Source organism: Tachyglossus aculeatus, chromosome 21 (assembly GCF_015852505.1).
Source record: "Tachyglossus aculeatus isolate mTacAcu1 chromosome 21, mTacAcu1.pri, whole genome shotgun sequence".
Classification (NCBI taxonomy): domain Eukaryota; kingdom Metazoa; phylum Chordata; class Mammalia; order Monotremata; family Tachyglossidae; genus Tachyglossus; species Tachyglossus aculeatus.
The window spans coordinates 38,788,088-38,815,230 of NC_052086.1; the positions used below are offsets into that span (position 1 = coordinate 38,788,088).

Here is a 27,143-nt window from a genome sequence, read left to right on the forward strand (position 1 = left end):
CAGCAGGGACGTATGTGTGTGTGTGTGAGTGTGTGTGTGGCGGGGAAGGAATAGCGCGGCCGGGGGGCTGGCGCCTGCGCAGAACGGGAGTGGGGGGGGGTGCCGGCGGCGTTGGCGCCTGCGCAGAGCGGGGTGGAGGGGACGGAGGCGTCGGCGCCTGCGCGGGGCGGGGTGGGCCGGCCGCGTTAGCGCCTGCGCAGAGCTGGGAGGGGCCGGCGGCGCCTGCGCAGAGCGGCCCCTCCACACCCGGAGGCGTTAGCGCATGTGCAGAGCGGGGGTGGGGGCCCGGCGACGTCAGCGCCTGCGCAGATTGGGGAGGGCCCCCGGCGGCATCGGCGCATGCGCAGATTGCCTCCTGCCAGCGGTGTTAGCGCCTGCGCAGAGAGGGATTTGGGGGTGCCCGGCGGCTTTAGGGCCTGCGCAGATTGCCCCCCCCCCCCCGGCGACGTTAGCGCCTGCGCAGAACTGGGGGGGGGCGGCCGGCGGCGTTAGCGCCTGCGCCGAGTGGGGTGGGGAGGGCCCGGCGACGTCTGCGCCTGCGCAGAGCGGGGTGGGGCGGGCCCGGAGGCGTCAGCGCCTGCGCAGATTGGCCCACCTTCCCCGGAGACGTCGGCGCCTGCGCAGATTTCCCCTCCCGTGTTAGCGCCTGCGCAGAGCGGGGTTGGGGTGGGGCCCGGCGGCGTCGGCGCCTGCGCATATTGGTGGAGCCCCCGGAGGCGTCGGCGCCTGCGCAGATTGGGGGGGGGGGAAACCTCCGACGGCGTTAGCGCCTGCGCAGAGCGGGCGTGGGGGAGGGCCCGGCAGCGTCAACGCCTGCGCAGATTCGGCCCCCTCCACCGGAGACGTCGGCGCCTGCGCAGATTGCCCCCCCTCGGGGGGGGGGGGGTTAGCGCCTGCGCAGACCGGGGTGGGTGGGGCCCCCCGGAGGCGTCAGCGCATGCGCAGATTGGTGGCCCCCCCCCCCCCGCGGCGCCTGCGCAGATTGACTCCCCCACCCAGTGGGGTTAGCGCCTGCGCAGAGCGGGCGTGGGAGAGGGCCCGGCGGCGTCGGCGCCTGCGCAGATTCGGCCCCCTCCACCGGAGACGTCGGCGCCTGCGCAGATTGCCCCCCCCGGGGGGGGGGGGTAGCGCCTGCGCAGACCGGGGTGGGTGGTGCCCCCCTCCCGGAGGCGTCAGCGCATGCGCAGATTGGTGGGCCTGCCCCCCCCCCCGGAGGCGCCTGCGCAGATTGCCCCCCCCCCCCCCCCCCAGCGGGGTTAGCGCCTGCGCAGAGCGGGCGTGGGCGAGGGCCCGGCGGCGTCGGCGCCTGCGCAGATTGGGCCCCTCTCCCCTCCGGTGGTGTTAGCGCCTGCGCAGAGCGGAGTGGGGTGTTGGGGGGGGGCGTCGGCGCCTGCGCAGAGCGGGGCGGGGAGGGGGTGGGGCCCGGCGGCGTCAGCGCCTGCGCGTTCGGGCGGTGTGGGGTGAGGGACAGGGTGGAGCAGGAGGGCGGCTGAGGGGAGCTGAGGGAGGCGGGCGGGCGGAAGGACGGACGGCTTTTCCTTCGCTCTTTCGTCCCTCCGTCCATCCCTCCCGCCATGGCCCGGGACTACGACCACCTCTTCAAGCTGCTCATCATCGGCGACAGCGGTGAGGAGGGGGAGGAGGAGGAGGAGGAGGAGGAGGAAGAGGAGGAGGAGGATGAGGAGGATGATGGCCGCCCTCCCTCCGTCCCTCATCGCCTCCCTCCTCATGGAGGTCGAGGCCCGGGCCTCCTCCTCCTGCTGCTAGGCCCCAGCCTGGGCCTGCCGGGTTGGCCAGAGGTCAAAGGGCAGGAAGGCCGGGCTTCCTGGAGGCCCGGGCCCATATTTAATCAATCAATCAATCAATCGTATTTATTGAGCGCTTACTATGTGCAGAGCACTGTACTAAGCGCTTGGGAAGTACAAATTGGCATCACATAGAGACAGTCCCTACCCAACAGCGGGCTCACAGGCTAAAAGGGGGAGACAGAGAACAGAACCAAACATACCAACAAAATAAAATAAGTAGGATAGAAATGTACAAGTAAAATAAATAAATGAATAAATAAATAGAGGAATAAATATGTACAACCATATATCCATATATACAGGTGCTGTGGGGAAGGGAAGGAGGTAAGACGGGGGGATGGAGAGGGGGACGAGGGGGGAGAGGAAAGAAGGGGCTCAGTCTGGGAAGGCCTCCTGGAGGAGGTGAGCTCTCAGCAGGGCCTTGTCTCAGCAGGGCCTAATAATTATTAATAATTAATAATAATAATAATTTAATAATAATAAGCATAATAATAATGATGATGGCACTTATGAAGCGCTTAATAATAATAATAATAATAGCATTTATGAAGCGCTTACTGTGTGCCCAGCACTGTGCTAAGCGCTGGGGAAGCCGCAGGTTGTCCCACGGTGGGGGCTCACAAAAAGAAGCAGCGCGGCTCGGTGGAAAGAGCCCGGGGTTTGGGAGTCAGAGGTCATGGGTTCAAATCCCGGCCCCGCCAACTGTCAGCCGGGTGACTTTGGGCGAGTCACTTCACTTCTCTCTGCCTCAGTTCCCTCATCTGGAAAATGGGGATGAAGACTGTGAGCCCCACCGTGGGACAACCTGATCACCCTGTGGCCTCCCCAGTGCTTAGAACAGTGCTTTGCACATAGTAAGCGCTTAGTAAATGCCATTATTATTATTATTATATTACTGAATGCTGTCATTATTGTTAATAATAATGGCATGTGCCAAACACTGTTCTAAGCGCTGGGGAAGCCACAGGTTGTCCCACGGTGGGGGCTCACAAGCGCCCATTCCCATGGTGCTTACTAAAGGCTATCATTATTATTGTTAATGATAATGGCATTTATTAGGCGCTTACTATGTGCCAAGCACTGTTCTAAGCGCTGGGGAAGCCACAAGGTGATCAGGTTGTCCCACGGGGGGGGCTCACGAGCGCTCATTCCCATGGTGCTTACTAAAGGCTATCATTATTATTATTAATAATAATGGCATTATTAAGCGCTTACTATGTGCAAAGCGCTGGGGAAGCTACAAGGTGATCAGGTTGTCCCACGGTGGGGCTCACAAGCGCCCATTCCCATGGTGCTTACTAAAGGCTATCATTATTATTGTTAATGATAATGGCATTTATGAAGCGCTTACTATGTGCCAAGCACTGTTCTAAGCGCTGGGGAAGCCACAGGTTGTCCCACGGTGGGGGCTCACAAGCGCCCATTCCGATGGTGCTTGCTAAAGGCTATCATTATTATTGTTAGTAATAATGGCATTTATGAAGCGCTTACTATGTGCCAAACACTGTTCTAAGCGCTGGGGAAGCCACAGGTTGTCCCACGGTGGGGGGCTCACAAGCGCCCATTCCCATGGTGCTTGCTAAAGGCTATCATTATTATTGTTAGTAATAATGGCATTTATGAAGCGCTTACTATGTGCCAAGCGCTGGGGAAGCCACAGTTTGTCCCAAGGTGGGGGCTCACAAGCGTCCATTCCCGTGGTGCTTACTAAAGGCTATCATTATTATTGTTAGTAATAATGGCATTTATGAAGCGCTTACTATGTGCCAAGCACTGTTCTAAGCACTGGGGAAGCCACAGGTTGTCCCACGGTGGGGGCTCACAAGCGCTCATTCCCGTGGGGCTTACTAAAAGAAGCAGCGTGGCTCAGTGGAAAGAGCCCGGGGTTTGGGAGTCAGAGGTCATGGGTTCAAATTCCGGCTCCGCCAACTGTCAGCTGGGTGACTTTGGGCTAGTCACTTCACCGTTCCCTCATCTGGAAAATGGGGGTTAAAATTGTGGGAGCCCCCACCGTGGGACAACCTGATCACCCTGTAGCCTCCCCAGTGCTTAGAACAGTGCTTTGCACATAGTAAGCGCTTAATAAATGCCATTATTATTATTATTACTGAATGCTATCATTATTGTTAATAATAATGACATTTATTAAGCACTTACTATGTGCCAAGTGCTGTTCTAAGCGCTGGGGAAGCCACAGGTTGTCCCACGGTGGGGGGCTCACAAGCGCCCATTCCCATGATGCTTACTAAAGGCTATCATTATTATTGTTAATGATAATGGCATTTATTAAGCGCTTACTATGTGCCAAGCACTGTTCTAAGCTGTGGGGAAGCCACAGGTTGTCCCACGGAGGGGGGTTCACAAGCGCCCATTCCCATGGTGCTTACTAAAGGCTGTCATTATTATTGTAAGTAATAATGGCATTTATGAAGCGCTTACTATGTGCCAAGCACTGTTCTAAGCGCTGGGGAAGCCACAGGTTGTCCCACGGGGGCGGGGGGGCTCGCAAGCGCCCATTCCCATGGTGCTTACTAAAGGCTATCATTATTATTAATAATAATGGCATTTATTAAGCACTTACTATGTGCCAAGCACTGTTCTAAACGCTGGGGAGGCTACAAGGTGATCAGGTTGTCCCACGGGGGGCGGGGGGGGCTCACAAGCGCTCATTCCCATGGTGCTTACTAAAGGCTATCATTATTGCTGTTAATAATAATGGCATTTATTAAGCGCTTACTAAAGGCTATCATTATTACTGTTAATAATAATGGCATTTATTAAGTGCTTACTATGTGCCAAGCACTGTTCTAAGCACTGGGGAAGCCACAAGGTGATCAGGTTGTCCCACGGGGGGGCTCACAAGCGCTCATTCCCATGGTGCTTACTAAAGGCTATCATTATTATTATTAATAATAATGGCATTTATTAAGCGCTTACTATGTGCAAAGCGCTGGGGAGGCTACAAGGTGATCAGGTTGCCCCACGGGGGCGGGGGGGGGGCTCACGCGCTCATTCCCATGGTGCTTACTAAAGGCTATCATTATTATTATTAATAATAATGGCATTTATTAAGCGCTTACTATGTGCAAAGCACTGTTCTAAGCACTGGGGAGGCTACAAGGTGCTCAGGTTGTCCCACGGGGGGGCTCACAAGCGCTCATTCCCATTTTACAGGTGAGGGAACTGAGGCCCAGGGAAGTGAAGTGACTTGCCCAAAGTCACCCAGCCGACAACTGGCGGAGCCGGGATTTGAACCCACGACCTCTGACTCCCAAGCCCGGGCTCTTTCCACTGAGCCACGCTGCTTCTCTAGAATGTTTATAGAATGTGAGAATATGATATTCTAATATGAGAATATTATTAGAATATTCTCATATTAGAATATTTATAGAATATGTATTCCGTGTATTTTATTTTGTTAATTTATTGTGTCATCTGCCTCCCCCTTCTCGACGGTGAGCCCGCCGGTGGGTAGGGACCGTCTCTAGATGTTGCCAACTTGGACTTCTGTGTGCTCTGCACACAGTAAGCGCTCAGTAAATACGATTGAATGAATGAATGAATGGGGGAAGGGGGCCTCCCCCACTCCCCCATCCCACTTGGGTGACCTTGGATAAGTCCCTCAGCCTCGCCGTCCGCATCCCCATCCAGCAGGAAGTGGGCATCACCATTCCCGTGGTGCTTACTAAATGCTATAATAATTATTATTATTAACGATAATAATATATAATAATTATAACTATAATAGTTATATATTAATTATAATTAACTAATTATAATTGTAATAATCATCATATTAATAATAGTAATTATAATAATAATTATAATGGTGATAATAATAATGGCATTTATTAAGCACTTACTATGTGCAAAGCACTGTTCTAAGCGCTGGGGAAGCTTAGATTTACTCATTTACTCTGATTTACTCATTCATTCCTTCATCCAGGCCTATTTAATTAATATGATGCTATTTGTTAAACGCTTACTATGTGTGAAGCACTGTTCTAATAATGATAGCTTTAGTTAGTAATGATAATAATAATAATAATAATGGTATTAAGTGCTTACAATGTGCAAAGCACTGTTCTAAGCGCTGGGGAGGTTACAAGTTGAACAGGTTGTCCCACGTGGAGCCCACAGTCTTCATCCCCATTTTACAGATGTGGGAACTGAGGCCCAGAGAAGTGAAGTCACTTGCCCAAAGTCACCCAGCTGACAACTGGCGGAGCCGGGATTTGAACCCATGACCTGCGACTCCAAAGCCCGGGCTCCTTCCACTGAACCACACTGCTTCTTTAGAATATTTATAGAATGTTAGAATATTATATTCTAATATTAGAATATTTACTAGAATATTATTAGAATATTCTAATATTAGAATATTTATGGAATATTTATTCTACTTATTTTGTTAATTTGTTTTGTTGTCTGCCTCCCCCTTCTCGACTGTGAGCCCGCTGTTGGGTAGGGACCGTCGCTAGATGTTGCCAACTTGGACTTCCCAAGCGCTTAGTGCAGTGCTCTGCACGCAGGAAGCGCTCAATAAATACGATTGAATGAATGAATGAACTTCCCAAGCGCTTGGTACAGTGCTCTGCATGCAGGAAGCGCTCAGTAAATACGATTGAATGAATGAATGAATGGGAGGAGGGGGCCTCCCCCACTCCCCCACTCACTTGGGTGACCTTGGATAAGTCCCTCGGCCTCACCGTCCCCATCCAGCAGGAAATGGGCATCACCATTCCCGTGGTGCTTACTAAATGCTATCATTATTATCATTATTATTATTATTATTATTATTAATGGCATTTATTAAGCGCTTACTATGTGTAAAGCACTGTTCTAAATGCTGGGGAAGCTACAAGGTGATCAGGTTGTCCCACGAGGGGCTCACAGTCTTCACCCCCATTTTCCAGATGAGGGAACTGAGGCCCAGAGAAGTGAAGTGACTTGCCCAAAGTCACACAGCTGACAGTTGGCAGAGCCGGGATTTGAACCCCTGATTATCTTATTCCAAAGCCCGGGCTCTTTCCACTGAGCCACGCTGCTTCTCTAAATGCTACTAAATGCTATCACTATTATTATTATTCATTCCCTCATCCTGGCCGATTTACTCATTCATTCATTCATTCATTCCCTCATCCTGTCAGATTTATTCATTCATTCATTCCCGCATCCTGTCAGATTTACTCATTCATTCGTTCATTCCCTCATCCCGTCCAATTTACTCATTCATTCCTTCATTCCCTCATCCCGTCCGATTTACTCATTCATTCATTCATCCAGGCCTATTTAATTAATTGATAGGATGCCATTTGTTAAGCGCTTACTATGTGTGAAGCACTGTTCTGATAATGATGGCTTTAGTTAATAATGATAATGGCATTTATTAAGCGCTTACTATGTGCAAAGCACTGTCCTAAGCGCTGGGGAGGTTACAAGGTGATCGGGTTGTCCCACGGGGGGCTCACAGTCTTTATCCCCATTTTACAGATGAGGGAACTGAGGCCCATAGAAGTGACTTGCCCAAAGTCACCCAGCTGACAAGCGGCGGAGTCGGGATTTGAGCCCATGACCTCTGGCTCCCAAGCCCGGGCTCTTTCCACTGAGCCACGCTGCTTCTCTACCTTGGATAAGTCCCCATCCCGCCCAGCCGGAAATGGGCATCACCATTCATTCACTCATCCTGTCCGATTTACTCATTCATTCATCCAGGCCTGTTTAATTAATTGATATGATGGCATTTGTTAAGCACTTACTATGTGCGAAGCCCTGTTCTAATAATCATAATGATGGCATCAGTTAAGCGCTTTCTATGTGCAAAGCCCTGGGGAGGTTACAAGGTGATCAGGTTGTCCCACGGTGGGGGGGGGGCGGGGCTCACAGTCTTCATCCCCATTTTCCAGATGAGGTCACTGAGGCCCAGAGATGTGAATAATAATAATAATGATGGCATTTGTTAAGCGCTTACTATGTGCAGAGCACTGTTCTAAGCGCTGGGGGGGATACAAGGTGATCAAGTTGCCCTACGTGGGGCTCACAGTCTTAATCCCCGTTTTACAGATGAGGTAACAGGCTCAGAGAAGTTAAGTAACTTGCCCAAGGTCACACAGCAGACATGTGGCGGAGCCGGGATTCGAACCCATGACCTCGGACTCCAAAGCCCGGGCTCTTTCCACCGAGCCACGCTGCTTCAGTGACTTGCCCAAAGTCACACAGCTGACAAGTGAAGGCCCCCCCCCCCCCCATCCAGGAGCCCCCTTTTTCCTCTCCTCCTCCCCATCCCCCCGCCCTACCTCCTTCCCCTCCCCACAGCACTTGTATACATTTGTACAGATTTATTACTCTATTTATTTTACTGGTACATATTTACTATTCTATTTATTTTGTTAATAATGTGCATAGGGCTTTAATTCTATTTGTTCTGACGATTTTGACACCTGTCTACACGTTTTGTCTTCTTGTCTGTCTCCCCCTTCTACTCATTCATTCATTCATTCATTCAATTGTATTTATTGAGCGCTTACTGTGTGCAGAGCACTGTACTGAGCGCTTGGGAAGTACAAAATGGCAATATATAGAGACGGTCCCTACCCAACAGTAGACTGTGAGCTGTTGTTGGGTAGGGACCGTGTCTATAGGTTGCCGACTTGTACTTCCCAAGCGCTTAGTACAGTGCTGTGCACACAGTAAGCGATCAATCAATCAATCAATCAATCGTATGTATTGATGTGATTGAATGAATTAATAAAGTGGCAGAGCTGGGATTAGAACCCATGACCTCTGGCTCCCCAGCCCGGGCTCTTTCCACTGAGCCACGCTGCTTCTCCTTTAATCATCCTTCCTTCATTCAGGCCTATTTAATCATCATTCCTTCATTCAGTCCGATTTAATAATCTGTTTAATGATAGAGAAGCAGCGTGGCTCAGTGGAAGAAGCCCGGGCTTGGGAGCCGGAGGTCATGGGTCAAATCCCGGCCCCGCCGCTTGTCAGCTGGGTGACTTGGGGGAAGTCACTTCACTTCTCTGGGCCTCAGTGACCTCATCTGGAAAATGGGGATGAAGACTGGGAGCCCCACGTGGGGCAACCTGGTTCACCTTGTATCCCCCCTTCAGTGCTTAGAACAGTGCTTGGCACATAGTAAGCGCTTAACAAATACCATCATTATTATTATTATTCTCTGGGCCTCAGTTCCCTCATCTGGAAAATGGGGATGAAGACTGGGAGCCCCACGTGGGGCAACCTAGTTCACCTTGTATCCCCCCCTCAGCGCTTAGAACAGTGCTTGGCACATAGTAAGCGCTTAACAAATACCATCATTATTATTATTCTCTGGGCCTCAGTGACCTCATCTGGAAAATGGGGATGAAGACTGGGAGCCTCACGTGGGGCAACCTAGTTCACCTTGTATCCCCCCCTCAGCGCTTAGAACAGTGCTTGGCACATAGTAAGCGCTTAACAAATACCATCATTATTATTATTATTCTCTGGGCCTCAGTGAACTCATCTGGAAAATGGGGATGAAGACTGGGAGCCCCACTTGGGGCAACCTGGTTCACCTTGTATCCCCCCCTCAGCGCTTAGAACAGTGCTTGGCACATAGTAAGCGCTTAACAAATACCATCATTATTATTATTATTCTCTGGGCCTCAGTGACCTCATCTGGAAAATGGGGATGAAGACTGGGAGCCCCCCGTGGGACAACCTTCTTACCTTGTATCTCCCCCAGAGCGTAGAACAGTGCTTTGCACATAGTAAGCACTTAATAAATGCCATCATTAATTAATTAATCATTCACTCATTCAATCAATTGTATGTATCAAGCGCTTACTTTGTGCAGAGCACTGGACTGAGCGCTTGGGAAGTACAAGTCGATAATAACGATGGCGTATGTTAAGCGCTTACTATGTGCGAAGCAATGTTCTAAGCGCTGGGCTGCTTCTCTATTGAGCTGCTGGATGCAGAGCACTGGATGTGTCTCTCTAATTCTGTTTATATTGATGTTATTGATGCTTGTTTACTTGTTTTGATGTGTGTCTCCTCCCTATAATAATAATAATAATAATGGCATTTGTTAAGCGCTTATAATAATAATAATACTGATGGCATTTGTTAAGCGCTTACTGTGTGGAAGGCACTGTTCTAAGCGCTGAGGAGGATACAAGGTGATCAGGTTGCCCACTTGGGGCTCACAGTTTCAATCCCCATTTGACAGATGAGGGAACTGAGGCCCAGAGAATAATAATAATAATAACAATAATGATGGCATTTATTGAGCGCTTACTATGAGCAAAGCACTGTTCTAAGCACTGGGGAGGTTACAAGGTGATCAGGTTGTCCCGCAGGGGGCTCACAGTCTTAATCCCCATTTTACAGTTGAGGTAACTGAGACCCAGAGAAGTGAAGTGACTTGCCCAAAGTCACACAGCTGACAAGTGGCGGAGCCGGGATTTGAACCCATGACCTCTGACTCCCAAGCCCGGGCTCTTTCCACTGAGCCACGCTGCTTCTCTGGACTGTAGACTGTTCCCTTTCTAGGCTGTAAGCCCGTTGTGGGCAGGGATTGGCTCTCTATTGCTGAATTGTACTTCCCAAGCGCTCAGTACAGTGCTCTGCACACAGTAAGTGCTCAATAAATACAATTGAATGAGTGAATGAATGGGCTAAGTGCTTGGAAAGTACAATATGGCAATAAAGAGAGACAGTCCCTGCCCACAGTGGGCCTCCAGTCTAGACGGGTGTAGAATATCATCAAAACAGGGATGGTCTCGATTTGTTGCTGGATTGTACTTCGCAAGTGCTTAGTACAGTGCTGTGCACACAGTAAGCACTTGTTGGGTAGGGATTGTCTCTGTTGCCGAATTGTACTTTCCAAGCGCTTAGTACAGTGCTCTGCACGCAGTGAGCGCTCAGTAAGCCCGTTGTTGGGTAGGCATTGTCTCTATCTGTAGCAGGATTGTACTTCCCAAGCGCTTAGTACAGTGTTCTGCACACAGAAAGCGCTCAATAAGCCCGTTGTTGGGTAGGGATTGTCTCTATCTGTGGCCGAATTGTACTTTCCAAGCGCTTAGTGCAGTGCTCTGCCCACAGAAAGCGCTCAATTTGCCCATTGTTGGGTAGGGATTGTCTCCATCTGTGGCCGAATTGTACTTTCCAAGCGCTTAGTACAGTGCTCTGCACACAGTAAGCGCTCAATAAGCCCGTTGTTGGGTAGGGATTGTCTCCATCTGTGGCCGAATTGTACTTTCCAAGCGCTTAGTACAGTGCTCTGCCCACAGAAAGCGCTCAATTTGCCCGTTGTTGGATAGGGATTGTCTCTATCTGTGGCCGGATTGTACTTCCCAAGCGCTTAGTACAGTGCTCTGCACACAGTAAGCGCTCAATAAGCCCGTTGTTGGGTAGGGATTGTCTCTATCTGTGGCCGAATTGTACTTTCCAAGCGCTTAGTACAGTGCTCTGCACACAGAAAGCGCTCAATTTGCCCGTTGTTGGGTAGGGATTGTCTCCGTTGCCGAATTGTACTTTCCAAGCGCTTAGTACAGTGCTCTGCACTCAATAAGCCCGTTGTTGGGCAGGGATTGTCTCTGTCTGTGGCCGAATTGTACTTCCCAAGCGCTTAGTACAGTGCTCTGCACACAGTAAGCGCTCAATAAGCCTGTTGTTGGGTAGGGATTGTCTCTATCTGTGGCCGAATTGTACTTTCCAAGCGCTTAATACAGTGCTCTGCACACAGAAAGCACTCAATTTGCCTGTTGTTGGGTAGGGATTGTCTCTATCTGTGGCCGAATTGTACTTTCCAAGCGCTTAGCACAGTGCTCTGCACTCAATAAGCCCGTTGTTGGGTAGGGATTGTCTCTGTCTGTGGCCGAATTGTACTTCCCAAGCGCTTAGTACAGTGCTCTGCACACAGTAAGCGCTCAATAAGCCTGTTGTTGGGTAGGGATTGTCTCTATCTGTGGCCGAATTGTACTTTCCAAGCGCTTAATACAGTGCTCTGCACACAGAAAGCGCTCAATTTGCCCGTTGGGTAGGGATTGTCTCTGTCTGTTGCCGAATTGTACTTTCCAAGCGCTTAGTACAGTGCTCTGCACTCAATAAGCCTGTTGGATAGGGATTGTCTCTGTCTATGGCCGAATTGTACTTTCCAAGCGCTTAGTACAGTGCTCTGCCCACAGAAAGCGCTCAATTTGCCTGTTGTTGGGTAGGGATTGTGTCTATCTGTGGCTGAATTGTACTTTCTAAGCGCTTAGCACAGTGCTGTGCACTCAATAAGCCCGTTGTTGGGTAGGGATTGTCTCTATCTGTTGCCGAATTGTACTTTCCAAGCGCTTAGTACAGTGCTCTGCCCACAGAAAGCGCTTAATTTGCCCGTTGGGTAGGGATCGTCTCTATCTGTGGCCGAATTGTACTTTCCAAGCGCTTAGTACAGTGCTCTGCGCACAGTAAGTGCTCGTTGTTGGGTAGGGATTGTCTGTTGCCGAATTGTACTTTCCAAGCGCTTAGTGCAGTGCTCTGCACTCAATAAGCGCTCAATAATTACGGTGGAATGAATGGAAACAAGTAAACAGGAATCACTACCGACATAGGGCCGGGCCCGTGGGTCACCCCCTAATTGTAAAGGAACTCTGCCCCTCTCCAGCCCTGCTATGGGACTATTATCCGGGAATGGATAAATAATAATGATAATAATAATGATAATAATAACAATAATAATAATAATAATAATAATAATAATGGCATTTATTAAGCGCTTACTATGTGCCAGGCACTGTCCTGAGCGATGGGGTAGGTACAGGGTAATCAGGTTGCCCCTCGTGGGGCTCACAGTCTTTATCCCCGTTTTACAGAGAAGCAGCGTGGCTCAATGGAAGGAGCCCGGGCTTTGGAGTCAGAGGTCATGGGTTCAAATCCCGGCTCCGCCAGTTAGCTGCGTGACTTTGGGCGAGGCACTTCACTTCTCTGGGCCTCAGTTCCCTCATCTGTAAGATGGGGATGCAGGCGTGGGACAACCTGGTCACCTTGTATCGTCCCCAGCGCTTAGAGCAGTGCTCTGCACATAGTAAGCGCTTAACAAATGCCGTTATTATTATTATTATTAGAGACGAGGGAACTGAGGCGCAGAGAAGGGAAAGGACTTACCCAGGGTCCCACAGCAGACAGGTGGCGGAGCCGGGATTAGAACCCTCATTCATTCATTCATTCATTCATTCATTCATTCAATCATTCATTCAATCGTATTTATTGAGCGCTTACTGTGTGCAGAGCACTGGACTAAGCGCTTGGGAAGTCCAAGTTGGCAACATACAGAGAAGATCCCTACCCAACAGCGGGCTCACAGTCTAGAAGGGGGAGATGGACAACAAAACAAAACATATTCACAGAATAAAATAGAGTAAAAGATTCATTCATTCTTTCATTCAATCGCATTTATTGAGCCTGTATATATGTATATATATTTGTACATATTTATTACTCTATTTATTTATTTATTTATTTTACTTGTACATTTCTATTCTATTTTATTTTATTAGTATGTTTGGTTGTGTTCTCTGTCTCCCCCTTTTAGACTGTGAGCCCACTGTTGGGTAGGGACTGTCTCTACATGTTGCCAACTTGTACTTCCCAAGCGCTTAGTACAGTGCTCTGCACATAGTAAGCGCTCAATAAATACGACTGATGATGATGATGATGATTTATTGAGCGCTTACTGTGTGCCCACTGTTGGGTAGGGACCGTCTCTATATGTTGCCAACTTGTACTTCCCAAGCGCTTAGTCCAGTGCTGTGCACACAGTAAGCGCTCAATAAATACGATTGATTGATTGATTGCAGCGCACTGGACTAGGCGCTTGGGAAGTACAAGTTGGCAACATAGAGAGACGGTCCCTACCCACTGTGAGCCCCCCCCCGTGGGACAACCTGATCACCTTGTAACCTCCCCAGCGGTTAGAACAGTGTTTTGCACATAGTAAGCGCTTAATAATCAATCAATCGTATTTATTGAGCGCTTACTGTGTGCAGAGCACTGTCATTAATTAATTAATTAATTAATTAGATGCCATCGATTGACTGGTTGGTTGGTTGGTGACGCCCGTGCTCCCACACCCCCCCAACCCCAGGGGGTAATGCCAAGAGCCCAGGCTGGGGTGCACCCCTTTCCCGGGGTCCCACCGGGCGATCGATCGGGGCGATCGATCCGGGCGATCGATCCAGACGATAGCCCCCTCTCACATCCTCCACCCCCCAAGCCTGTGGTCTCGCCACTGGGCCAATTTGTACTTCCCAAGCGCTTAGTACAGTGCTCTGCACCTAGTAAGCGCTCAATAAATACGATTGATGATGATGGGCCGTGCCGCTTCTCTAAATAAGAGTTCAAGAGGGGTTAGTTTACGGTTGGGGGGAAATGGGGGAGAAGGGAAAGGATCGCCCACTGTTGGGTAGGGACCGTCTCTATATGTTGCCAACTTGGACTTCCCAAGCGCTTAGTATAGTGCTCTGCACACAGTAAGCGCTCAATAAAGACGATTGATTGATCAGGTGGCTGTTGGCAGGCAAGCCCAGAGACGCGGCGTTTTGACGTGGCGTTTGAGTTCCATGTTTCCAAGGTGGTAGACAAAGCTGAGAGGTGGACCGTGGCGAATCATCATCAGTCGTATTTATTGAGCGCTTACTATGTGCAGAGCACTGTACTAAGCGCTTGGGAAGTACAAATTGGCAACACATAGAGACAGTCCCTACCCAACAGTGGGCTCACAGTCTAAAAGGGGGAGAGAATGGCGAATGGCAGTAGATTGGGGAAAAAGCATTGGCCAGTCAATCGGTGACGTTTATTGAGTTCTCACTCTGTGTTCAGTACTGTACTAAACGCTTCAGAGGAGCCAGTAGAGCGGGTAGACTTGGTCCGTACCCTCGAGGAGCTAAAATACAGGCCGGGGTTGCCACGACGATAAGCATCTGGACATAAGAGCTGCGAGAGAGACTGCTGGAAGATGGACCAACAATCAGTCGATCGTGTTTTCTGAGTGCTTACCATGTGCAGAGCACTGTGCTAAGTGCTTGGGAGAGTGCGTTGCATCATCATCATCAATCATATTTATTGAGCGCTTACTGTGTGCAGAGCACTGTACTAAGCGCTTGGGAAGTCCAAGTTGGCAACATCTAGAGACAGTCCCTGCCCAACAGTGGGCTCACAGTCTAAAAGGGGGAGACAGAGAACAAAACCAAACATACTATCAAAATAAAATAAATAGAATAGATATGTACAAGTGAAGTAAATAAATAAATAGAGTAATAAATATGTACAAACATATATACATATATACAGGTGCTGTGGGGAAGGGAAGGAGGTAAGATGTGGGGGATGGAGAGGGAGCTTTTAGACTGTGAGCCCACTGTTGGGTAGGGACTGTCTCTATATGTTGCCAATTTGTACTTACCAAGCGCTTAGTACAGTGCTCTGCATATAGTAAGCGCTCAATAAATACAATTGATGATGATGATGAGGGGGACAAGGGTCAGAATTGCATATATGTTGCCAACTTGTACTTCCCAAGTGCTTAGCACAGTGCTCTGCACACAGTAAGCGCTCAATAAATACGATTGAATGAATGAATTAGCAGACTCTTGCCCATAGTGAGCCGGTGGTAGGATAGGCGGATGGCATCCGTGGCCAGGGAGGAGCCCGGGCTTTGGAGTCAGAGGTCATGGGTTCAAATCCTGGCTCCACCAATTCATTCATTCATTCAATCGTATTTATTGAGCGCTTACTGTGTGCAGAGCACTGTACTAAGCGTTTGGGAAGTCCAAGTTGGCAACATCTAGAGACGGTCCCTACCCCACAGCGGGCTCACAGTCTAGAAGGGGGAGACGGACAACAACACAAAACACGGAGACAGGTGTCAGAATAAATAGAATTATAGCTCTACACACAGCATAACAAAACTAATAGAATAGTAAATTCATTCAATCGTATTTATTGAGCGCTTACTGTGTGCACAGCACTGTTGGGCAAGTCACTTCACTTCCCTGGGCCTCAGTGACCTCATCTGGAAAATGGGGATGAAGACTGTGAGCCCCCCGTGGGACCACCTGATCACCCTGTAACCTCCCTAGTGCTTAGAACAGTGCTTTGCACATAGTAAGCACTTAATAAATGCCATTATTACTATTATTATTATTATTAGGAGTTGGGCATACTTGTTTGAGGGGGGGAAGAACTGGGCTGAAGGGTTCTTTTGGCCCTTGGCTGGGAAAGGGTAATGAATGGTTGGGTGTGGTTTGTCACGAGAGAAGTTTGCTTAATTAGGAGAAGTTTGCTTAATTACTGCCGGAGATGAAGGAGGATTAAATAGGAAGCTGGAAAGCCCGATCTGGAGGTAGGGAATCAAGAAGCAGAAGCAGCATGGCTCAGTGTGGAAAGAGCCCGGGCTTCGGAGTCAGAGGTCCTGGGTTCCAATGCCGACTCCGCCAATTGCCAGCTCTGTGACTTGTGCCTCAGTGACCTCATCTGTCAAATGGGGATGAAGACTGTGAGCCCCCCGTGGGGCAACCTGATCACCTTGTAACCTCCCCAGCGCTTAGAAGGGTGCTTTGCACGTAGTAAGCGCTTAATAAATGCCATTATTATTATTATTATTTGCCCCACCGATCTAATTTCCCACAATAGCGTTCTCCCAGAAGTCGGACAGTAGGGCAGCCTCCGAGCTGGGGTCCTCCCCATCCCCACCACCCCAAAACGCAAACACGCACACAAACGTACATTTAGGGGAAGCAGCGTGGCTCAGTGGAAAGAGCCTGGGCTTTGGAGTCAGAGGTTAGGAGTTCGAATCCCGACTCCGCCAATTGTCAGCTGTGTGACTTCGGGCAAGTCACTTGACTTGTCTGTGCCTCAGTTCCCTCATCTGTAAAATGGGGATTAAGGACTGTGAGCCCCCCGTGGGACAACCTGATCACCTTGTAACCTCCCCAGCGCTTAGAACAGTGCTTTGCACATAGTAAGCACTTAATAAATACCATTATTATTATTATTATTATTAAATAGGAAGCTGGAAAGCCAGATCTGGAGGTAGGGAATCAAGAAGCAGAAGCAGCATGGCTCAGTGTGGAAAGAGCACGGGCTTCGGAGTCAGAGGTCCTGGGTTCAAATGCCGACTCCGCCAATTGCCAGCTCTGTGACTTGTGCCTCAGTGACCTCATCTGTAAAATGGGGATGAAGACTGTGAGCCCCCCGTGGGGCAACCTGATCACCTTGTAACCTCCCCAGCGCTTAGAACGGTGCTTTGCACATAGTAAGCGCTTAATAAATGCTATTATTATTATTAAGACGATAGCTTGTATGAGGGGTGCATGCATCAGGTCTGCCATTACCGTGTTGCATGGCTCCCCACTTTCCCCACTGAGCAAGCGCTTAGTACAGTGTTCTGCACACAGTAAGCGCTCAATAAATACGATTGAGTGAGTGAGTGAGCAGATCCCGCTCAACTCAGCCGGGAAGCAGTGGGGTGTAGTGGACGGAGCCCGGGCCTGGGAGTTGGAGGACCCGGGTGCTAATTTCAGTTCGCCTCCTGGGTGACTGTGGGCAAGCCGCTTCTCTGTACCTCAGTTTCCTCCTCTGCAAAATGGGGATTCAATACCGGCTTCCCTCCGCTCCGTGGACTGTTAGCCTCGTGTTGGACAGGGACTGTGTCTGACTTGTTTATTTTGTATCTGCCTCAGTGCTTAGAACGTAGTAAGCGCCGAACAAATGCCACGGTTATTATCATTATTGTCGTCGTTGTTGTACTTTATTGCCTATCTCTCCCCTCCAATATTATCGTTGTTATTATCCTGTATTGCTTCCAAGAGGGCCTGTGGGATTCCCGTCAGCAGTAGGGTTTCCAGGGATAGAGCTGTGGCCAAAAGGAACTCCTGACGTGGGGAGCTGAAGTCACCCAACCAATTCTGGTTTTTGTCCGATCTGTTTTCACTGCAAAGCACCCCGGGGGCTTGGACATTTTTTAAATGAAAAGTTCCCGGTCTTTAGGAGCTCCTCATTTGGAGAAGCAGCGTGGCTCCGTGGAAAGAGCCCGGGCTTTGGAGTCAGAGGTCATGGGGTCCAATCCCGGCTCCGCCAACTGTCGGCTGTGTGACTTCGGGCAAGTCACTTCACTTCTCTGGGCCTCAGTTACCTTATCTGGAAAATGGGGATTAATCAATCAGTCAATCGTATTTATTGAGCGCTTGCTGTGTGCAGAGCACTGTACTAAGAGCTTGGGAAGTACAAGTTGGCAACATATAGAGACAGTCCCTACCCAACAGTGGGCTCACAGTCTAAAAGGGGGATTAAGACTTGTGAGCCCCCCATGGGACAACCTGATCACCTTGTAACCTCCCCAGCGCCTGGAACAGTGCTTTGCACAAAGTAAGCGCTTAATAAATGCCATTATTATTATTATTATTATTATTATTATTATTTGCCATGAGAAGCAGCGTGGCTCAGGGGAAAGAGCCCGGGCTTTGGAGTCAGAGGTCATGGGTTCCAATCCTGGCTCCGCCAACAGTCAGCTGTGTGACTTTGGGCAAGTCACTTCACTTTTCTGTGCCTCATCTGTCAAATGGGGATGAAGACTGTGAGCCCCCCGTGGGACAACCTGATCACCTTGTAACCTCCCCAGCGCTTAGAACAGTCTTTGCACATAGTAAGTGCTTAATAAATGCCATTATTATTATTATTTGCCATGAGAAGCAGCGTGGCTCAGGGGAAAAAGCCCGGGATTTGGAGTCAGAGGTCATGGGTTCCAATCCCGGCTCCGCCAACTGTCGGCTGTGTGACTTTGGGCAAGTCACTTCACTTCTCTGTGCCCCATCTGTCAAATGGGGATGAAGACTGTGAGCCCCCCGTGGGACAACCTGATCACCTCGTTACCTCCCCAGCGCTTAGAACAGTGCTTTGCACGTAGTAAGCGCTTAATAAATGCCATTATTGTTATTATTATTTGCCCCACCGATCTAATTTCCCACACTAGCGTTCTCCCAGAAGTCGGACAGTAGGGCAGCCTCTGAGCTGGGGTCCTCCCCATCCCCACCACCCCAAAACGCAAACACGCACACAAACATACATCTAAACGTACTTTTAGACTGTGAACCCACTGTTGGGTAGGGACTGTCTCTATATGTTGCCAACTTGTACTTCCCAAGCGCTTAGTACAGTGCTCTGCACACAGTAAGCGCTCAATAAATACGATTGATGATGATTTAGGGGAAGCAGCGTGGCTCAGTGGAAAGAGCCTGGGCTTTGGAGTCAGAGGTTAGGAGTTCAAATCCCGGCTCCGCAAATTGTCAGCTGTGTGACTTTGGGCATGTCACCTGACTTCTCTGTGCCTCAGTTCCCTCATCTGTAAAATGGGGATTAAGGACTGTGAGCCCCCCCGTGGGACAACCTGATCACCTTGTAACCTCCCCAGCGCTTAGAACAGGGCTTTGCAGATAGTAAGCGCTTAATCAGTGCCATCATTATTATTATCTTTTAGACTGTGAGCCCACTGTTGGGTGGGGACTGTCTCTCTATGTTGCCAATTTGTACTTCCCAAGCGCTTAGTCCAGTGCTCTGCACATAGTAAGCGCTAAATAAATACAATTGATGATGATGATCATTATTATTATTTAGAGGGCACCAGCCGGAAGTCCCGAGCCGCGTGTTCCGGCTCCTACGGCTCAGTCCGAACATGTTGGCGAGCGAGGGGTTTTGGAAGGAGAAGTGAGAAGGAAGGAATCCGGTGATGTAACTTGGGAACTCCCAGTTGCTTTCCAGCTCTGCTACTGTCGCCGGTATTCGCCACAGCAGGCCGTGGTCGGATTCCGGGAATAACTCCGGAGGGTCATTTTGAGTGAGAGAGAGAGGGTCTCGCTTTCATCCCAGCGCCTAGAACGGTGCTTTGCCCATCGTAAGCGCTCACTAAATGCCATCATTATTAGATGAGAAGTAGCGTGGCGCAGTGGAAAGAGCTTTGGAGTCAGGGGTCATGGGTTCGAATCCTGGCCCCTCCACATGTCTGTTGTGTGACCTTGGCCAAGTCATTTAACTAGACTGTGAGCCCACTGTTGGGTAGGGACCATCTCTGTATGTTGCCAACTTGGACTTCCCAAGCGCTTAGTACAGTGCTGTGCACACAGTAAGTGCTCAGTAAATTCATTCATTCATTCATTCATTCAATCGTATTTATTGAGTGCTTACTGTGTGCAGAGCACTGTACTAAGCGCTTGGGAAGTCCAAGTTGGCATCATATAGAGACGGTCCCTACCCAACAGTGGGCTCACAGTCTAGAAGGGGGAGACAGACAACAAAGCATAGTAACAAAATAAAATAAACATGTACAAATAAATAGAGTAATAAATATGTACAAACATATATGCAGGTGCTGTGGGGAGGGGAAGGAGGTAAGGCGGGGGGGGGAGGTGTCGTAATAATAATAATAATAATAATAATAATAATAATAATAATGGTATTTGTTAAGCGCTTACTATGTGCAAAGCACGATTGATTGATTGATTGATTTAACTAGACTGTGAGCCCACTGTTGGGTAGGGACCGTCTCTATATGTTGCCAACTTGGACTTCCCAAGCGCTTAGTACACTGCTCTGCATACAGTAAGCGCTCAATAAATACGATTGAATGAATGAATAATAATAATGGCATTTATTAAGCGCTTACTATCTGCAAAGCACTGTTCTAAATACAATTGATTGATTGATTGATTGATTGGGCCTCAGTGACCTCATCTGTAAAATGGGGATTAAAACTGTGAGCCCCCCGTGGGACAACCTGATCACCTTGTAACCTCCCCAGCGCTTAGAACAGTGCTTTTCACATAGTAAGTGCTTAATAAATGCCGTTATTATTATTTATTAAACACTTACTGTGTGCAGAGCACTGTACTAAGCGCTTGGGAAGTACAAGTCAGTAACATATAGAGACAGTCCCTACCCCACAACGGGCTCGCGCCAAGGGCGACACACAGGACTCGGCACTTGGGACGCAAGATGCCTTCCCTGCTCACAGTCTCAATCCCCATTTTACAGATGAGGGAACCGAGGCCCAGAGAAATGAAGTGACTTTTTTTTTTTTTTGGATGGCATTTATGAAGCGCTTACCATGGGCAAAGCACTGGTCTAAGCGCTGGGGAGGTTACAAGGTGATCAGGTTGTCCCACGGGGGGCTCACAGTCTTCATCCCCATTTTACAGATGAGGTCACGGAGGCCCAAAGAAGTGAGGTGACTTGCCCAAAGTCACACAGCTGACAAGGGGCGGAGCCGGGATTTGAACCCGGGACCTTTAGACTCCCAGGCTCGGGCTGTATCTGCTATGAAAGGAAGGAGCCCAGATCTATCGGGATGAAATGCCTGACGACTAATATCAATCCATCTAGGTCCTTATCCAGAATTTGTATATCTCTCTCTATATACATCTATACATATTTGTATACATACATCTTTATTTGTATATATACATATGTATAGATGTATATCTCTCTCTATATACATCTATACATATTTGTATACATACGTATTTATTTGTATATATAGTATACATACATACATATGTATATTTATACATATGTATAGACTGTCTTTATATTGTTATCTCTCTCTATATACATCTATACATATTTGTATACATACGTATTTATTTGTGTATATATATACATACATACATATGTATATTTATAGACTGTCTTTATATTGTTATCTACACAATATTGTTATTGTGTTTATATTGTTATCTCTATATACATCTATACATATTTGTATACATACGTATTTATTTGTATATATATGTATACATACATACATATGTATATTTATACATATGTATAGACTGTCTTTATATTGTGTATATGTATATACAAATATGTATATATACAAATATACATATGTATATACATTTGTATATATACATATTTGTATCTATATAAACAATATAAAGACCGTCTCTAGATGTTGCCAACTTGTACTTCCCAAGCGCTTAGTACAGTGCTCTGCATACAGTAAGCGTTCAATAAATACGATTGAATGAATGAGTGAATATCTATCTGTCTCCCCCCTCTATACTGTAAGCTCACTGTGGGCAGGGAATGTGTCTGTTGTATGCTCCCAAGTGCTTAGTACAGTGCTCTGCAAACAGTAAGCGCTCAATAAATAATAACAATAATAATGTATTAAGTGCTTACTATGTGCAAAGCACTGTTCTAAGCTCTGGGGAGGTTACAAGGTGATCAAGTTGTCCCACGGGGGGCTCACAGTCATAATCTTCTAGACTGTGAGCCCGTTGTTGGGTAGGGACTGTCTCTAGATGTTGCCAATGTGTACTTACCAAGCGCTTAGTACAGTGCTCTGCGCTCGGTAAGTGCTCAATAAATACTATTGAATGAATGAATGAATCCCCATTTTACAGAGGAGGTCACTGAGGCCCAGAGAAGTGAAGCAACCTCCTCTGTAAAATGGGGATTAAGACGGTGAGCCCCCCGTGGGACAACCTGATGACCTTGTAACCTCTCCAGCGCTTAGAACAGTGCTTTGCACATAGTAAGCGCTTAATAAATGCCATTATTATTATTAATTGGCAGAGCCGGGATTTGAACCCCATGACCTGACTCCAAAGCCCGGGCTCTTTCCACTGAGCCACGCTGCTTCATAAATACGAATGAATGAATGAATCAATCGATTATTTTTATCGAGTGTCTGCCGTGTGCAGAGCACTGTACTAAGCGCGTGGGAGAGTATAATAGAACAGAGTTGGTAGGCAAGTCTCGTGCCCGCGAGGAGCTTACAATCTAGGGGGGAGGGGGCGGGCATTAATATATGAAGAAATAAGTTATGGATATGGATGTAAAGGATGCAGACTTCTCGACTGTGAGCCCACTGTTGGGTAGGGACTGTCTCTCTATGTTGCCAACTTGGGCTTCCCGAGCGCTTAGTACAGCGCTCTGCACACAGTAAGCGCTCAATAAATACGATGGATTGATGCAGGGCAGAGGTCAGGGGGAATAAAGGACAAAAATCCAAGTGACGCAGAAGGGATAGAGGGAGCAGAGGAAATGGTTTTGTCAGAGGGGAGGCCTCTTGGGGGCCAAGGGATTCCGATAAGGCTTTGAAGGGGGGGAAAGAGCGGCCATCTGGTAAGAGAAGCAGCGTGGCTCAGTGGAAAGAGCCCGGGCTTTGGAGTCGGTGGTCGTGGGTTCGAATCCTGGCCCCGCCAGTTGTCAGCTGGGTGACCTTGGGCCAGTCACTTCACTTCTCTGGGCCTCAGTTCCCTCATCTGTAAAATAGGAATTAAGACTGTGAGCCCCCCCGTGGGACAGCCTGATCACCTTGTATCCTCCCAGCGCTTAGAACAGTGCTTTGCACATAGTAAGCGCTTAATAATAATAATGATAATGGCATTTATTAAGTGCTTTAATTAATGGCATTAATAAATGCCATCATTATTATTATTATAAGAAGGGAGAGGGAGCGATTGCTTATGCAAATGAAATAATAATAGTTACGGTATTTGTTAAGCCCTTAGTATGTGCCAAACACTGTTCTAAGCGCTGGAGTAGATACAAGGTGATTAGGTTGTCCCACGTGGGGCTCACAGTCTTCATCCCCATTTTATAGAAGAGATTAGAACCCGGGACCTTCCGATTCCCCGGCCCGGCCTCTATCTGCTACCAAAGGAAGGAGCGCAGATAATAATAATAATGTTGGTATTTGTTAAGCGCTTGCTATGTGCTGGGCACTGTTCTAAGCGCTGGGGGAGATACAGTGTGAGAAGCAGCGTAGCCCAGTGGAAAGAGCCCGGGCTTGGGAGCCAGAGGTCATGAGTTCTAATCCCGGCTCCGTCACTTGTCTGCTGTGTGACTTTGGGTGAGTCACTTCACTTCTCTGGGCCTCAGTTCCCTCATCTGTAAAATGGGGATGAAGACTGTGAGCCCCTCGTGGGACAACCTAATCACCTTGTATCCCCCCAGCACTTAGAACAGTGCTTTGCACATAGGAAGCGCTTAATCAATCAATCAATCAATCATATTTATTGAGCGCTTACTATGTGCAGAGCACTGTACTAAGCGCTTGGGAAGTACAAATTGGCAACATATAGAGACAGTCCCTACCCAACATTGGGCTCACAGTCTAAAAGGGGGAGACAGAGATAAAAAAAACCAAACACAAATACCACCCTTATTATTATTATTACAGGTAAATCAGGTTGTCCCAGGTGGGGCTCAGTCTTCATCCCCATTTTACAGATGAGGTAACTGAGGCCCAGAGAAGTGAAGTGACTTGCCCAAAGTTCCACAGCTGACAAGTGGTGGAGCTGGGATTAGAACCCACGACCTCTGACTCCTAAGCCCGTCCGTCCTCTTTCCTCTAAGCCATGCTGCTTCTAGGATGAAATTCCTGACTGCTAATCAATGAACCCGCTGTTGGGTAGGGACCGTCTCTCTATGTTGCCAACTTGTACTTCCCAAGCGCTTAGTACAGTGCTCTGCACACAGTAAGCGCTCAATAAATACGATTGAGTGAATGTTTTGTTGTCCGTCTCCCACTTCTAGACTGTGAGCCCACTGTTGGGTAGGGACCGTCTCTAGATGTTGCCAACTTGTCCTTCCCAAGCTCTTAGTCCAGTGCTCTGCACACATAAGCGCTCAATAAATACCACTGAATGAATGAATGAATGTTTTGTTGTCCGTCTTCCCCTTCTAGACTGTGAGCCCACTGTTGGGTAGGGACCGTCTCTATATGTTGCCAACTTGTACTTCCCAAGCGCTTAGTACAGTGCTCTGCACACAGTAAGTGCTCAATAAATACAATTGAATGAATGAATGAACGAACCAGGCAGGCCGGCCCCCCTGGAGGCTGTTTCTGAGGACTGGGATCGAAGCTCACCCCCCCCCAGCCCCGTACAAGCAGCGTGGCTCAATGGAAAGAGCCCGGGCTTTGGAGTCAAGAGGTCACGGGTTCAAATCCTGGGTCCGCCAATTGTCAGCTGTGTGACTTTGGGCAAGTCACTTCACTTCTCTGGGCGTCAGTGACCTCATCTGTCAAATGGGGATGAAGACTGTGAGCCCCCCGTGGGACAACCTGATCACCTTGTAACCTCCCCAGCGCTTAGAATAGTGTTTTGCACAGACTAAGCACTTAATAAATGCTATTATTATTATTATTATTAAGGGACCCTATGCCCTCTTTGGCTCTCTCTGTAGAAGCTAGGGTGACAGTTGAGGGCCCGCCCTTTGGGCCACCAGGAGTCCTGTTGTGTTTATTCATTCAGTTGTATTTATTGAGCGCTTACTGTGCGCAGAGCACTGTACTAAGCGCTTGGAAAGTACAATTCGGCAACATATAGAGACAGTCCCTACTTGCTAGGGACCACCTTACCAGCGCAGCAGAGTTGCTGGGAGGCCTCTGATTGCTTGGTTTGTTTATTTATTGATTTATTTGTTTATTTAAATGGCATTTGTTAAGCACTTACTATGTGCCAAGCACCGTTCTAAGCACTGGGGCAGGTACAGGATAATCAGGTTGTCCCACGTGGGGCTCACACTTTTAGTCCCCATTTTACAGATGAGGGAACTGAGGGCACAGAGCAGTGAAGTGACTTGCCCAAGGTCACACAGCAGACAAGGAGCAGAGCCGGGGTTAGGACCCCCCATCTTACCTCCCTCCCTTCCCCACAGCACCTGTTTATATGTATATATGTTTGTACATATTTATTGCTCTATTTATTTTACTTGTACATATCTATTCTATTTATTTTATTTTGTTAACATGTTTGGTTTTGTTCTCTGTCTCCCCCTTCTAGACTGTGAGCCCACTGTTGGGTAGGGACTGTCTCTATATGTTGCCAACTTGTACTTCCCAAGTGCTTAGTACAGTGCTCTGCACACAGTAAGCGCTCAATAAATACAATTGATTGATTGATTGATTGATTGACCCAGGTCCTCTGACTCCCCAGGCCTGTGCTCTTTCCACTAGGCCATGCTGCTTCTATGTGTTGCCAACTTGTACTTCCCAAGCGCTTAGTACGGTGCTCTGCACACAGTAAGCGCTCAATAAATACGATTGATTGATTGATTGATTGCCTCTCTGAGCTGTTGGCCTAGGCAGGGTTCAGGGGGGACTTTTCTCTCCCCACCCCACCTTCGCTTGGACACCAGCCTTCTCTGGTCAAGCGGGTTGCCCCACGGCAGCTGGAGGAAGTCCGCTTCTGGAAACTTATAATAATAATAATAATGGCATTTATTAAGCGCTTACTATGTGCAAAGCACTGTTCTAAGCTCTGGGAAGGTTACAAGGTGATCAGGTTGTCCCACGGGGGGCTCACAGGCTTCATCCCCATTTCACAGATGAGGAAGCTGAGGCCCAGCGAAGTGAAGTGACTTGCCCAAAGTCACCCAGCTGACAATTGGTGGAGCCGGGATTTGAACCCATGACCTCTGACTCCAAAGCCCGGGCTCTTTCCACCGAGCCACGCTGCCAGGAGTGCCACTGTTGGGTAGGGACCGTCACTATATGTTGCCAACTTGTACTCCCCAAGCGCTTAGTACAGTGCTCTGCACACAGCGCTCAATAAATCTGATTGATTGATTGATTGAGTGGCCCACCTGCTGGGCCTGAGGGGCTGGGGACCTTGGGAGGAGTCACGTTTCCTCTTTGTGCAAACTTCTTTGGAGAAGCAGCGTGGTTCAGTGGAAAGAGCCTGGGCTTTGGAGCCAGAGGTCATGGGTTCGATTTCCGGCTCCGCCAATTGTCAGCTGGGTGACCTTGGGCAAGTCACTTCACTTCTCTGGGCCTCAGTGACCTCCTCTGTGAAATGGGGATGAAGACTGGGAGCCCCACACGTGGGACAACCTGATTACCTTGTATCTACTCCAGTGCTTAGAACAGTGCTTGGCACATAGTAAGCGCTTAACAAATACCAACATTATTATTATTATTATTATTATTATTATTATTATTATTATCTCTTCCCTGAGGATTTGGCTGGGGTTGGGCTAGCTAATAATAATAATTATAATAATTATTATATTATATTATATTATATTATAATAATTATGGTTTTTGTTCACTGCTTCCTAGTTGCCAAGTACCGGGGATAAATCCATGCAGCTCTGACACACAGTTCCTGCCCCCCATGGGGGCTCACAGTCTCAAGGGGAGGGAGAACAGGAACTAAACCCCTGCTTTGGGGGGTGAGGAAACTGAGGCACAGAGACGTGAAGGCCTTGCGGGAGCCAAGCGGCAGAGCCGGAATCAGAATCCGAGTCTCACAGGCCCCGGGCCCGTGCTTTTCCCACTAGCCCACGCTGTCTGGATTT

The 27,143-nt window shown here is 48.5% G+C and overlaps 1 protein-coding gene across 2 annotated transcripts in view; it reads left to right on the forward strand.

Annotated features, from left to right (window-relative positions):
• Positions 1-1,499: 1,499 nt before the first annotated feature.
• The window catches only part of RAB35 (RAB35, member RAS oncogene family), a 55,152-nt gene continuing 29,508 nt past the window's right edge, over positions 1,500-27,143 (forward strand). For both annotated transcript variants that reach the window (XM_038762956.1, XM_038762957.1), the window contains exon 1: positions 1,500-1,626. In XM_038762956.1, coding sequence (XP_038618884.1) covers positions 1,575-1,626 — 52 coding nt within the window. In that variant the 5' untranslated portion in view covers positions 1,500-1,574. The remainder of the gene's footprint in view (positions 1,627-27,143) is intronic.